The sequence below is a fragment of the Acomys russatus genome, chromosome 1 (genome assembly GCF_903995435.1).
Source record: "Acomys russatus chromosome 1, mAcoRus1.1, whole genome shotgun sequence".
Lineage (NCBI taxonomy): Eukaryota > Metazoa > Chordata > Mammalia > Rodentia > Muridae > Acomys > Acomys russatus.
Genome location: NC_067137.1, coordinates 64,180,875 through 64,196,423, shown reverse-complemented (window position 1 = coordinate 64,196,423; position 15,549 = coordinate 64,180,875). Strand labels below are relative to the sequence as shown.

At 43.5% G+C, this 15,549-nt stretch overlaps 1 protein-coding gene across 1 annotated transcript in view; it reads right to left on the bottom strand.

Moving 5' to 3' along the window:
* The window catches only part of Akap6 (A-kinase anchoring protein 6), a 443,673-nt gene that overhangs the window by 319,367 nt on the left and 108,757 nt on the right, over positions 1-15,549 (bottom strand). The window contains 1 exon segment of the mRNA XM_051145949.1: positions 10,924-11,290. Coding sequence (XP_051001906.1) covers positions 10,924-11,256 — 333 coding nt within the window. The 5' untranslated portion in view covers positions 11,257-11,290.

The window sequence follows — 15,549 nt, the reverse complement described above, 5'->3', positions numbered from 1 at the left end:
TGGACTCACACAGCTCTGTGAAGATGGATTTCATGGTAACTAACAGCCAAACTCTGAGGCAACTGATCTGCAGCATAGCCAGGACAGCAACTTTTAAAGCTCCTGGAACGTCATGCTCTGCAGCCTAAGGCAAGAACCAAAGGCTTTCACGCGTGATGCTGCATGTGGAAGCCAGTAGGGTTGTTAACATTTCTCATTGTACGTGCTCATCTCCATCCGGTTCCAGCCACCTCCTAAGGAGAGTATCAGTAAATCCCATGATACCAGAATTTTAGTCTAATTTGACCAGATGCTCCCTTTTTTTAAGACGTGAACTTTTAAGAGCATAGGATGGACAAAGCAGTGGCAACTATGAGGTGAGGGAAGTTAAGTTTCTTCTTTATTAAGGGTGGCCTTGAAACTCATACTCAAGGAGACCCTAAAACTTCATTTACGCCCCTACTTCAATCTGTTAATTCTCTTATCTGTGGTAAGTTAAAATACACATAGATCTCACCCTTTTAGTCTAAAAGCAGTGAGCTCCATCATATCCATTCATCTTAAGTGTCCAGCACAAGAGACTGGGGCTCACACATTCACATTCTGTTTCTTAGACCTCAGCATGTGAGAGGTGGGAGGCCAATGCACTAACACAGAAGGAATATTAGGCTTCATGCGCAAAAAGCATGGTGGCACTGCCAAAGTCATCAATCCCTAACCTTTTCAGACTTACTTTCCTCAACTGTAAAAGTTGGCTGTTGCAAGAAGCAAACAATGATAACTCCAGATATATATTAAGAATTCTGTGAAAGCACCAGAAAACTGGGAATAGGGCTTCCTCAAGACCCAGCTATCTCACTTCTTGGAATATATCCAGAAGATGCTCCAGCACACAACAAGGACATATGCTCAACCATGTTCATAGCAGACTTATTCATAATAGCCAGAACATGGAAACAGCCTAAATGTCCCTCAGTTGAAGAATGGATAAAGAAACTGTGGTACATTTACACTATGGAATACTACTCAGCTATTAAAAACAAGGAAATCCCAAATTTTGTGGACAAATGGATTGAACTAGAAATGATTATACTGAGTGAGTTAACCCAGAAGCAAAAAGATTCACATGGTATATACTCACTCACTCATAATTACACACTAGTCCAAAAGGCATGTCCCATGAAAGTCTTCACTTACCAGGAGATTGGGATAGGTGTGAGGACATCCTATTGGGGCTCTAGGTGAGAGAAATATAGGAGAATGTGGAAATAGAAGGATCAAGACGGTCATAAAAACCTATAAGAAGAATACCATGATGGGCCCAGGGGCATTTGCTCAAACTACTGCACCAACCAAGGACAATACAAGCAGTAAACATCGAACCTCTACTCAGATCTAGCCAATGGACAGGACATTCTCCACAGTTGTATGGAGAGCAGGGACGGACTTGGACATAAACACTGGTGCCCCATTTTTGAGCCCCAGGAATGGTCCTTAATCAAGCCACTGCCAGTTTTAGACTTTCATCCTTGCTCTCAGTTTCAAATCCCTCTATATTACTATTTATATAAATTGTGTGCTGATGATTTCTTTCAAGTTTTGTAGTCTGTGATACTCCTTAATTTCAATATTCCTTTTGCTAATTAAAAGTACACAGCTCAACCATCTGGTGGGGTTTCTGGAGCCACCTGATAATTAATACTCCCATTCTGAGTTCTAAATATATCAGTCCATGTGGCTAACATTTATACACAAACATCTCCATAACAATATGACCATAAACCCAACAGAGCTGTTTTTCATGTTACTTTGCCCTTATATTTTATTAAATATCTATTTATTTTTATTTTATGCATATGGAAATTTGCCTGTATGTATGTATGTATATATGTATGTATGTATGTATGTATGACATGCCTGATTCCCAAAGAGGCCAGAAGAGAGCAAAGATCTCCTAGAATTGAAATTATACACCATAGTGAGTTGCTATTTGGATGCTAGAAACAGAACTACAGTCCTCTGTAAGATCAGCAGGTGCTCTTAACCACTTAGCTATCCCTCCAGTCCCACTTTGCCCAACTACTAATCAAGAATGTTACATGTTTTTCCAAAAATGTGCTGTGTGTGACACGTATCTAAAAATCACACTGAAAGTATGTTCATCAATCAGTAGCCAAAAAAATGTTCATTTAGCACTTAACCTGTCTTCCAGCACTGGCTGTGAAGTGACGTCACTAACTGAGTTTTCCACAAAGCCGGGCCTTTCAGGCACCAACAACCCTTAACTCCACCTTCCATATGTTAGGGATTGAACCCGAGGCTTTGTGTATGCTAGGTCAGCAACTATCCTTAAGCAGTCTCTAGTCTCCTTTATTTTCATTTCTTTGCTTTAAAAAAACATAAATTACTTTGAGACAAAGTCTGCTAAGTTGTATAAACAGTCCACAAACTCACTATACAGCACAGGTTTAGTGGTCAATAATATCACATGTTATCACATGACCTATGTGGTAATTATTGGGGAAATTTTCTACTAATTAGCAGAGTGAAGCCACAGCCCTGCAAGCCTGATGGTGCATGCCTGTAACTGAAGCACTTGAGGAAGCTGGAATTCATCCTCCGTGCATAGTGAGTCTGAAGCCAGTCTGAGCCACGAGACTCTCTCTCCCAAGAAAAAATTAAAGAAATGAAGGGAGGAATAAGGAGGGAAGGAAACTGACTTTTGGTCACAGCAGCCATCTTCCAGTAATCTGCCAAAATGACAGACACAGAGGAAAAGAAGAGGGGTCCCCACTACATTTTCTCTGGGCCTTTTTGGAAACATGGAGTTGTTCTTTGGCCACATTCATTTGAATTAGCAGGAAGTTAGTACTGTAGATGTCAAGGGAGTGGGTGCTGTTCCCAAGGGAATGCCCCAGAAGTGTCACCACAGCAAAACTGGAAGAGTTTTCATCCATCACTCAGCATGTCACGGGCATCATCCTAAGCAAGCACCTTAGGAGCAAGATCTTCGCCAAAAGAATGAAAGTACGGATTGAGCACACGCAGTATGTGAGGAACCGAGACAGTGCCCTGCAAGGGGTGAAGGAAAGTGATTAGAAAGCATAAGAAGCAAAGAGAAAGCCACCTGGGTCAACTGAGGTGCCAGCCTGCTCCACCCAGAGAAGCACACTTCACGAGATCTAACAGAGAGGGGCCTGGGTGGCTAGAGCCCATTTCCTGTGAAGTCATGGCTTCGTGGACAAAAAGAAGTAAACTGCCCAGAGTGCTTTTCTAAAGTTAAAAAAGGAAAGCATGGAATGAAAACGAACCAGAAAGCACACCCCCAAGACACCTCACTACTTGCATTAGGATTCCAGCTTATTTTATCAATTTGTAAGTAAGGGACATTTTTTTTTTTCACACTTGGAGGCTGGAAAGCTCATGACAAGGCACCAGCAAACCTGCTTCCTGGTGAGGTCTTGCTGCCGTGAAGCAGGCACCTTGCCACTGTGTCTTTACATGGTAAAATAAACGGGCCAGTGGAGCCTCCATTGCAAGGTTAGCGATCTCATTAAGGAAGAGTGGGCCTGCTAGTATCACCTCCTAAAGCCACACTTCCTAAAGAATGTGGGGAGATACATTCACACCATGTTACACATTGGTAAAAAGAGAGAAGAGAGAGACTCTAGTCTAGGGAAATCTAAGCTTGGGGGATTTTTAAAAATTATTTTTCTTTTCTGCCAATCAAGTCCTATTTCAAACTCCTGAGATGTGGACTATCCCTTTGATGTAGTAATTTAATGAACATTCCATGTAAGTTTTGACCTCAGAACAAAGAACAAAGGCCGTAATGCACAAAACAATACCAAATTAAGTTATATGCATTGTATCTTCTAAAATTTGAGTATATATCAAAGATAGTGAAGAAATTTGAGAATGATCTAAATCAGTGACTATTAAACTGCTCTAGCATTGGCTCAGGAAAACACAAAACCTTACACGGTGACCAAGTATGTGTACATGAATATAATTATAACCAAGCTTCACAAAACAGCATTCATCCTTATCAATCTGTCCTACCCCATTGTTTCAGTGACCTCACCAAATCTATTTCACAACTTGCTAAACAGACTGAGATTTTGTTCTAGAAAAACAAGGGTTATAAGGAAAGTGTTTATTTTTCATAGAAAAAAATAACTTCAATCTCATTTAAGATATGCTGTGTTCACTCAGGTGGTAGGAACCAATTGCTTCAGAACCCGAGTCACCCCGATGTTAGGGTCAGAACCGTCCAACTCCCAACTACTCTTGCTAGTAGCTCAGTTCACTCAGAATTGTGTGGTCAAGAATTTGGGGAAGGAGGCACTAGAAGCCCTCAATAATCACCCTTGGCTGTCGCCTACTGTCATAGACAGTGGCCCCTGGACTCCACAGCTGTCACCTCTTGGTCACCACTGTCACCTTGGTCAAAGCTCACTTGTTATGCTTCTATAATGTAAATGTTCTTCCCTCTGCACCTGCCAAACAAGGGACAAGTTTACCTCAGTCATTCAGGAAGTCACCTGAACCATGCACTCAGCCTTTTCTTCTTACTATTACCCACAGTACTCTGCTCCAGGGCTGGGAACATTCTGTGCTACAACCCACCATTGCCCTTGCATTCTGGCATAATGGCACAGCCTCTTGGACCCATGATGACCACATATCCCCTCCTAGGAGCCCCCTCGTCCCTAGGTTTCCACTTAGATCATCAGGCAAATCTGTTGTGCACATTTCCAGCTGTGAAGAGGACAGCACGAGCCTTTTCCCAGCGGCCCCTCCAGACCCCTTGTGAGTTAGTGGGTATCTGGATGAACTCTCAGCTGTCACAAGCATCTGAGTCAGGATGTCTGTAAACAGAGATTTTATACAATAACTTTGAAAAACAGGCCTGTAACAAAGACACAGACACAAATCTTATGTGATGGGAGTTTAAAGTAGAGTTTGGAGTCATGAATTGATTCCAATTAAGTCACTTCCAGACTTCTGTCTATGTATAGGCTACATCCCTTCCAGCTAGTCCACCCCATGCCTCCTCCCTGCTATCGCGTTGTCAGGGAAATGGACGGCATTCTCTCTGAGATCGCACCGACTTTGGCAACTTAGCACCCAAATACGTTCATGCAGCTGAGGTCTCAGCAAAGATTAAAACGTTTTAAGGTTCTTGGCCCACTTTCTTGTGCAGCACAACTTCCTGAGTGAGTTGGATGAGTTTCTAAAACTTCTTCAGCTGTTTCTCATATGCACTTCTTGCTAGGGAATGGCTAGAAAGCTGGAAATAAAATATGCAAGCTGTGTGTTGATTTTTAAAACTAATGGAGAAAGAATTTGGTGTAAGTCAGTTTTCAGTTTTCCTGTGACTTTTTTTTTTTTTTTTTTTTTTTTTTTTTAATCCTAAGGTTAGCTTTTCTACCCTTTCAGTAAGAACCACTCCCTATGTGAAAACTTTGTAATAGTGATTAGCTCAACCTGGAGGTTATAGTAAGATTTTCCCCCAAGAATTTGGAAATAAAGGAGATCAGAGTGGTATGTTCATTTGAATAGGAATGGTCCCCATAGGCTCACATATTTAAACACTTGGCCATTAGCGAGTGCTGTTGCTTGATAGGTGTGGCCTCGTTGGAGGAAGTATATCACTAGGGGTGGGCTTTGAGGTCTCAGATGCTCAAGCCAGGCCTAGTGGAACTTTTGCCTTCTTCTGCCTGTGGATTCAGATGTGGAAGTCCCAGCTACCTCTCCAGCACCATGTCTACCTGCATGTCACCACGCTCCTCGACAAGACGACAATGGACTAACCCTCTGAAGTGTAAGCTAACCCCAACTAAACTTTGTAAGAGCTGTCACTGGTCATACTGACCAAGACGAATGGTGTCTGAGAGAGAGACTTTAAGACCAACACGATGACCACAGGCAAAGTCTCCTTCAGAGAATAAGAGTAAATCTGGGGATGCAAAGTGTGTGTGTTTGTTCTGATGCCACAGAGGGCAGTGGCAGGTGGAAGGAAGAAAGTGTCTGGGTAAAAGATCTGAACATATACTTTGTAAGTATGTATTCGTATGTGTGCACATGTTCCTGTGTATGCACAAGGAGGCTAGAGCTCAGCCTTGGGTGTTGATTCTCAGGAACCTCCCACGTTAGTTTTTTTTAAGGCAGGGTCGCTGAGACCTGAAGCTCACAGATCAGGCCAGGCTGTCAGGCCAGCAAGGCCCAGGGACCCTGCTGTCTCTGCCCTGTGCCCAGCACTGGGACTGGACTGCAAGTGCAGGCTTCTGTGCTAAGATTTGGCCGTGGTTCTGGTGACTGAACTCAGGTTCCCATGTGTTCACAGCAGGCACTTTACTGACTGTGTTACCCTCTCAGCCCCTGAAAGTATATTTACTTATCAAAATAATTGCCAATTGATCAGTTAAACAAAGAAACAAACAAAAAATGACTTTCAAGGGTTTGGCAAGCATATGCAGCTATGAAGTGTTTAGAATCTCTGAGGAGATTCCCCAGACAATACCCCGAGACTTCAGATACACACTCACAGATTCTCACTAATGGGAGACTGCCACGAACATACTTGGGTCTTATTCACCCAATGCTTGTGTCTGAATTCAGTCCTCATGGAACAAGCACACTTGCCATATGCTTTCAAAACAAGCCTGTATGTTGGGGAGGAGGCACTGGACATTAAACGCTTGGATTCATCTATCTAGCCTATGTAGGAACTGATCCCATACTTAGTTCCCTTCCCTGTCCTAAGCAACAAGGTAATAAAGAACTAGACATGTGATGTTTTTTAAAAAGGCAAACAAATGGTACAATTGCATAAGATAGAAAATAAATAAATAACAGGTGCTAGTAATCAGGCAGCGATACAGCCACCCCTAAAGGCCTTGATGACCGTGGGAAAACAGGCAACACCAAAGCCCCTCCCGAAGCATGTCATCGGAAATACATCACCGCCCACTGGTAGGATTCAGGTCCCCTAAGCCACGTAGGTACCCTCTGCGCGTGCCTGTGCACTTTCTGCGCATGCACTAGGTCACTTATAAAGGGAACTCCTCCCATTTCCCTTTCCCCACTCTCTTCTTTTTCCGTGTGTCTCCAGAGACTGCCGCTGTATCCCCTTCCCTTAATAAACCTCCTAAGTGGATCTGCCGAGTGGCGTGATTTCCATTTCACCCTACAGTCCTACCGCATACATCCTAGTAGCAGGGAACAAGGATTAGATAATGTCTGTAAGAAGGAGGCAGGTGCTTTAAGAGGAGGCATCAGGAATTGCTGGTCTAAGAATTTAATATATGACCATTGGTAAAGCCTACTGTGTACATTTTTTCAATCAAGTTTTTTTTTTAAGTATACATTAATATCAGAGAAGACCGTGTTGAAATGACTTAAAGCAAGCACTGTAACAGCAGTGTGAGGCTCGCAGACAATTAGATGTTTGTGTGTGTGTTCCCTTCATCAAACACAGAATAGGTCTCTCCTCTTTGTTCCCAACCTCTGCCTGGTCCTCTCCTGGACCTCTGTGAGTGGGTGTTAAAACCTGGCTGTGCCTCTAGCTAACAGCTTGTTGAGGATCCAGAGACAGCAAAGACGATGAGGAAACATAGTCTCTAGGCAAATGAAACAAGGGAAGCTACAAGGTAAGAACTAGCTTGACGTTTCTCTCAGGTAATGTGGGAAGAGCCATGCCAGGGACTTTAGGCAGTGAGGAGTCAAAGGAAGAGATCCAAAGCAAAAGGATGGCATATCCTGACGGGCATTAAAAACAATAGCCACCAAGTGGGAAAGGTGAAAGGAGACAAGGTTAGTTATAGATTCTGAGTACCCAGAAGTACAAGGGCATGGCTCAGTGGGCTGGCAGCCATAATGTTAAACGGGAGTAGGTGAGCTGAGGGCGCATCTAGGGATGGGTTTCCTGTTGCTAAGAGGCGTATGTGTGGATAGAATGTCGTTCTTTAGGGGCTGGAGAGATGGCTCAGTGGTTAAGAGCACTGACTGCTCTTCCTGGAAGTCCTGAGTTCAATTCCCAGCAATCATCTATAATGTGATCTGATGCCCTCTTCTGGCCTCTGACTGTATATGCAGGCAGAGCACTATATACATAGTAATAAATAAATACATCTTTAAAAAAAAAAAATTCGTTGGGCTAGAGGAGGACTGACAGTGACGGAGTGGATATTCCCAACCTGAGATTTTTGCCAAGACACAAGCAGAGAAGCCAGGTAAAAAGCTGGGGCTTGGAATACTGGGGACACATTAGGATAGACACAAAAAATGGGGTTTCTCTGTACCCAGGTGGTCCTTAAGGTCAGAGGCGTTCCTAGGCCCAATGACTGCTTTTCACTGTAAATTAATTCTTGAGTAACTAAACAACGTAGTGAACGTGAAGATGGGACAACTTACCCACGTTGGAGCTGCCCTTCTGCTTGGCTACACGTCTTATTCGGGAGCTGCTTTAAAGGGTTACGCTGCTAGATTTCCACTAAAACACTGTCCTGTGCCCCCTTTATTATTGTGAACTAATGCAGAATGCAAAAATGACATATTTAACCTTTCAAATGCATCAAAATGTCACTGAAAAAGAAATACTGCCTAATCAAGGAGAAGTTTATAGAAGCATATTAGGATCCAAAACTGCCCTTTGTACAGACCATAGTAGGCCCACACACTAGCGCTTGCCACTTGATGAAACAAACACTCAGGGAAGGGCTAACAGCAATCCTAGAGTAAAATGAAGGTAGGCAATCCCAGTTCATCACTGAACAACGTCGACTGACATCGTATGACCACTGTCCTGACCTTACGTCTCCTGTAGCTCTTTTCTCAGCAGAGAAGACAGCCTACGCCCTGGAACGGAGCAGGGACACTGACAAGATGCCTTTTGAAAAGTATGATGACAGCTACAATGAGAAAAGCAGTTCTCCCTAGAGATGATCCTGCAAACACTAAATGCATTACCGGAGCAAGAATTTTACATTTCTATTCTGGATCAAATTTTAAGTTTCCATGTGTACATTATTGATCTAATGAAATGAAGTTGATGACGAATTAGCATTTGAAGACCTTCAAACTTTAACCGTGTTTTTAACTAGTCTTCTAAACATGTGTCCGGCCCCCTCCCTTTCTCTTCTAGCATTTACCAACTTCCTACATAAATGTGAAGAATTTGGAGGGGTAAAAGCTGATTCGCCTTCTAAACTCAATCCTGTATCAATGAAACCACACCCTAGCTCGGCACTGGAGGGGTCAATGTGAAGGAGCGTCCCATAGCTTCTAGTTTACTCTGACCCCAAGATGCCCAGGGACTATTCCTCTGAGTAAGTTATTCTGGGACCCAGTCACAATACTCCCTGTTGCCATAGGAGGGAGCTAAGAGGGGCTACCATTCTACTGTGGCTGCTTCCAGTCACATCTCTGCCATCCTGGCGAATTCTTCCCAAGAAACTATGAAAACAATGAGAAAGAGCCCAGGCTGCGCCAGCTGGAGGGAGCAGCCCACAGTGACATCCTGGCTCTCAGCCTACACTGTAGTTTTTGCTCACATGCTCCTTTCTCTCCCTTCCTTCCTGCTTCCCTCCTCCCTTGTCTCCTCTTTTTCTTCTTCCCTCCCTGCCCTAAAGACTAATGCATAATCTACTGTCCTGGTTAGTTTTGTCAATTCGACACAAGCTAAAGTTTTCTGAAAAGAGGGAATCACGACCTGGAAAATGTCTCCATAAGATCAGGCTGTAGGCAAGCCTGCTGGACATTTTCTTAATTAGTGACTGATGAGGGAGTCCCCCTCTCCCCCCATTAGAGGTGGTGCCATCCCTGAGCTGGTGGTCCTGGGTTCTATAAGAAAGCAGATGAGCAAGACAGTAAGCAGCACCCCTCCATGGCCCCTGCATCATCAGCTCCTGACTCCAGATGCCTGCCCTGGGTTCTTGTCCTGACTTCCTTCATTGATAGACTGTGACCTGACAGTTGTAAGCCAGAAGTAAACCCTTTCCTCCCCAGGGTGCTTTTGACCACAGTGTTTTATAACAACAGCAGGAATGTCACTAAGACATCTGGCACAAAGGCTGAGCCAGATCTATTGTAAACACTGAGAAGCATTGAGAAGCATGCTCTCTCTCTCTTTCCTCTATAGTGCTTATAAGGCTATGTCATTTCAGTGTTAAGAATCTGTTAGCCTGTTACTTCATGGAATTTAAGATGAACCAGCTTAGGTAAAAGAATCTTCCTCAGGGTCCCATCCAACTTGAAGTTTATATAAGGCCTATATGCTATGGAATTTTTTTTCCCTCAAGGACCTGGGAGAGAGAAAAGGCTATGGCAGGGTAAAAGTCACAGTACATACTTTTGGATTCCCTCATTTAATTGTCCTCTCACTAACATCTCCAATTCTCTGTGCTGTGACACTTTCCAATGGTCTCCAGAAGCCACAGACGTTTTTCAAATGTCTGACGTTAGATCAGTTATTATAAAAAGCCCCCTTCTGCATAGTGCATTGTCTTTGGATGAAAGGCACTCCTACAAGAAGAACATTGCCCTTCCCACCAGGGTAGAAACCACTGTTGGCCTCAAAGACAGCATCAGCCTCAGCAGATGGTGCTAATCACATGACTCGCTCGCCATCGCAGATGCTCTACTGCGAGACCTTTGTTAAGCCTTTTGTAATGCTTTGCAGGATCCTTTCATTTTCCACAACTGATTTCTACGACATGGACCAAAAATATCCTTCCCTTTCCTCATACCTGTTCTATTCTCAAAGGCCAGTTTCACTCTAGATAATTGGCACATGTAGTAAAATTAGAAGCAAACTGATCTATCTGTGTTTACAATCAAGAATAATGTTTTTAAATCTGTTGCTTTATTTCCCACCTTCGACTCTTTCCCATTGGCAGTTACAGAACTGAGCCTGATTGCCCTCCAGAAAGCCTGCCTTACCTTTAGCTGAACGAGATGCACATCCACATGCTTGCTGTCTGCATCCTGCTGGACCGAATAGGTTAGGTCACGGACCCTCTCTGAGGTCATCCGGAGCCAGGTCTCAATCTCAGGCAAATGCAGGACAATCTTCCAGTCAGCCACTGTGTGGAGTGGGGGTGGCTTTCCATACTGCTGCTCCGTGGCATCTATGTCTTTCATGCTCTCTTCTCCCTCTCCTTGTCCTTGCTCCACAGTAGGTGTCATGTTGATGGCCATGGGTGAGGCATCAGTGGCCATGGGATCCGGGTCCTGTGACCTCAGTGGGGAAAGTGTCACGCTCATGGTTAACATGGAGAAATCTAAGCCTTACTTCTTTCCAAAACAGCTGAAAGGCAAAGGGAAAGAAGAAAGCAAAGTCAGACCAGATTGCCAAATAAAGCAAAGATACTTCACAGAAGAAACAGGCTTTCTAAATAAAGCCAGATTTCTAAATTAAGAAACCATTGCTCATAACAAAAACAGAAAGAGGTGTTTTGATTTTCTACATTGTTGCCCCAAGACCCAGTATGTAATACAGGACCATGGCAGTACTGTCTCCCCAAAGACCCATTTTCCCTCATTCTCCTAGTAATAAAATACTGAGATTTAGCTATGAATATTCCTTCCCAGAATTTAGAACTAGAGCCCCCATCTCCTTTGCAGGCAGCCATGGCCCTGCAGCCAAGCTCTGTCCAATGAGAAGTAAGTGGAATTGCTAGGAAGAGATTCTGAGAGCTGTTTCACGGGACTAATTGAACTAGAACAAGCCACCGGTTTGCCCTTCTGCTTTTCCCTATTGCTCCAGTCTATGTAGTGGATTCCACAGCTGGAATTCTTGCTCTATGTCAGTCCAGGAGATGCTCTGGGGTGCTCTTAGAAGAGGGTGGTGAAGCCCAGGGCTAGGTACATGGGTGCAGTGAGACACCGAGGAGCCTCTCTGGCAGGATTGTTGGCTTGTAAGAGGGAAGAAATTTCTACTTTGTTGAAATAATGATTAATAGTGGCTTTCCTCCTGTATCCATCCAAACATCATTCTGATTAAAAGCAACATATTCAATACATGAATAAGCAGAGGAGGAGGATGTTCTAATTATGAAACACTGTACCAGTCTCAGATACTGTTCATTTTGAAGATTTAGATAGATTGATTGATAGACAACAGATAGATGATAGAGTGATAACATTCTAAACTGTCAGTTTCTCAAAAAGTAGATTACATCAAATAGGTCTAATTAACGCTAAACCCAAGTTACATTAATATAACATGTGGTTAGGTTGAAAATTTCTGAGGCTTTGGAATTTTAAGGGTAATAAGCGTCTGATACATACTAGTAAAAAGCTTACCAGATAGGTGAGAATGACAACTGTGTATTGTGGTGAACTAAGTTTGCTTTGGAGGATACAGCTTAGCTATTAAATTCCCTTCCCTTCTGGAGGTGATCTCACATAAAATACCCGTGGGCTCTTATGTTTTATAACAAAGGGAGGCTATTTCAGTCTTCGGAGCAGCTTCTATTCAAGGCTGATAGATTGCTTTGTATTTTACAAGGTTGTTAGCTTTGTGGTGGTGGTGTTTTGTTTGTTTTTAACACTTTCAATTTATACTTCCATTACTGAAAAGTAGCCGGTCAAAAGTTCAGAGATGAAATGTGATTATCGGAAAGTAGCTCCCATTTCGTCAGATTCTTAATATTCACGGAGTGGCTGTCTTGCTTCCTATTGCAGTAACAAAGGCCATGACCAAAGTCACTCAGAGAGGAAGCAGAAGGAAAGTCCCATTTCACCTTGCAGGTCACAGTCTGTATCCTGAAGGGAAGTCAGGGTAGGAACTCCTGGATCCTGAGGACAGCAGCTGAAGCAGAGGCGGTGGAGGAGTGCTGCTTACTGGTTTGTTTCCCATCAGCCTGCTTTCTTATACAACCCAGGACCACCAGCCTAGGGGCGGCACCGCCCACAAGGCCCTGAGGCTTTCTGCATTAATCATTAGTCAGCAAAAAGACTCGCCCACAGATCAATCTGATGGACGCATTTTCTCAGTTGAGGTGCTGTCTTCCCAGATGACTCTAACTTATTTTAAGTTGACAAAAAACAAACAAACAAAACCTAACCAACACAGTAACAAAAAGCAAACAAAAAAGTTATTCTTACCTACCAATAGAGAAGGAAAAAAAAAAATCAAGTCAACTCCCATTTGCGCAACATGTAACTGTCTACACTGGAGTGAGCGTGGAGAATAACTAGAGCTGCTGACCTGACCAGAGTGTTCAAGAGCCAAGTCTCATGTATTCCGTATTCTTCTAGCACTGCAGTGTAATCCTCTCTTTTGACTTCCTTCCTTCCCTCCCTCCTTCCTTTCTTCCTTCCTTTTTTCTTTTCTCACTCCCCTCCTTTCTACCCCACCTCCCACTCTGTCCCATGCAGCACGCACTGGTCTCAGACTTATCATGTACACAAAACTAGCTTTAAAGTTTTGGTCCCCTTGCCTCTAGCATCCAAGTGCTGGGATAACTGAAGTGACCCACAATGTCTAGCTCCCCTTTCCTGATTTTTTAGTAACTAAATTTTGAGTTAAGTAAAGTTCATCAGTGAATTTTCTAAAGTGAAGTTATTTGCAAAAGACAAAACACATGTCATAAAGTTGGCTGACCCCCTTTGGTGCCAGCCTTAGAGACCTGCCTGGTGCCAGGAGGAAGAAATAGACTCCTGATATGTTTAACCATCTTCTGTTCTGTTTTTTTTTTTTTTTTTTTTGTTTTGTTTTTTTTTGTTTTGTTTTGTTTTGTTTTAATAATAATGATACTAGACTTGGCTACTAAAAAAATTTGAAAGATAACAAAATGTCATTGAAGGGATCCAATCCCAGGAAGATTGAGCTGCTCCAGTACTCCCCCAAGCCACACCCCAGCCTCACACAAGCCCTGATTCTGACTTCCCGAAACACATCTAAATTATTAATCAGTTCATTGCTTTCTACGGGAGCAATATCAAACCTCAGCCTCAGAAAAGGATCTGATAACAGAGGTTAAAACAGCTTTCTTCAAGGACATAGAGCTGGTTACAAGTAGAGAATACACAGATGTTACAATGATCAGCTAAGAAACTAGACTGCGCCAAAGGGACAACCAAGAGTCAGGATGGTGTGGACAGGACCGCCTCAGACACAAATATAGTCCCCTGCTTGCCCAGGACGCCTGTGTAACTCATGAGAAACACTTGCTGACTGCCCGTTTTGTCAGATTCCTAAACCAAGCGATGCCTTAAACCAGAGAATGTATCAACGAGCGAGTTCATCACATCAGAGAGTTGCCTTAGCCCACATTTCCATCTGTGCTGACAGGCGACACACAGGTGAGCACAGTGCACATATTCACTGTATCTCAGCCTTAGTTTCCTTATCTGCAAAATGAAGGAACTGAACCAGATAAGACCTCATCTGGGCAGGAGAATGTGAGGCTGCCTACAGTAGAGACCCAGGGATTTCCCAGCTACCCCAGCTTCCTCTCCGAACCAAGAACTGTGTAACTACTCCACGGTGGCTCTCCATCCTACCAAAGCAGGCAGACACATCAACTTACTTGTCCTAGTTAGTAGGAAAAAGAAAGGGATGCCAAGAAAAGAGGTTTCAAAAGCGTAGTCGGCATTGATGATAATTCTTCCCAGAAGAGCAAACCAGACAGGGACCCCCCCCCCCCCGTAGGATCCTCCACTTCACACTAAGGACATGAATGTGGTTGTATGTGCAGAGGACAAGCAGGACAGGAAAACTAACCAGCAGGTGTCGGGGGAGCGCAGACTGCACATTACTCCAGAGAGGGCTTGGAAGACCTGAAAGGCAAACTTCATAGCAAGATTTCCCCGTCCAAATGTTCAACCACTCAAACTGCAAGCCAGGAGGTTTCCTGTGTGACCTAGAGGGCTCAGACGACACTGTTTTACCGAGCTCACACTTCACTTTGTGTGTCGCTTTCTTTCCATCATGTATACTTTTGCGCCGGAGAAATGAACGCATGTGTCACACACTTAAATAAGCTTGGGATGTAGCACGGATGAACTGACGCTTCATGGGGAGCAATTAATCTGAACATTTTTTTCAGCTCTAACAGTTTATTGCACCATAGCACCATAGATGGCTACACACCTTTGCTTTTCATAGAAATCACATCAGATTTAAAAGATAAACTTGTAATATAATTCAAGGAAATGGCTTCAACGTGTGGTAATGATCTTTATGCTCAATTCCCCACCCTTATCAGAGTTACTCATTCTTGCTTTTGAAACAAATTAATTACTCTAGGAAAGTCAACGCAGGTTGCTACTTCTATAAGCTGTAAGGTGTATGCTTTCCTTTAGTGATTCACTTCAGAAAGGAAAAGGTGCCTGCTGGTCACAAAGACATGAAGAAAGCAAAAGCCACTAGACAACAGTTCACGACAGTGCAGGGGACAGTGTTAGGCCAAGTGTATAAGGGTACCCACCGGGTTGTAAGTGACTCCAAGACGACCGATCAATGAACACTTGAAACCCAAGGGCCTCTCCCTCCCTCCCATTATCAAATGCTTGTCTGTGCTCACCTTCCCAGCATTAGAGATAATACCCCTTTTATCC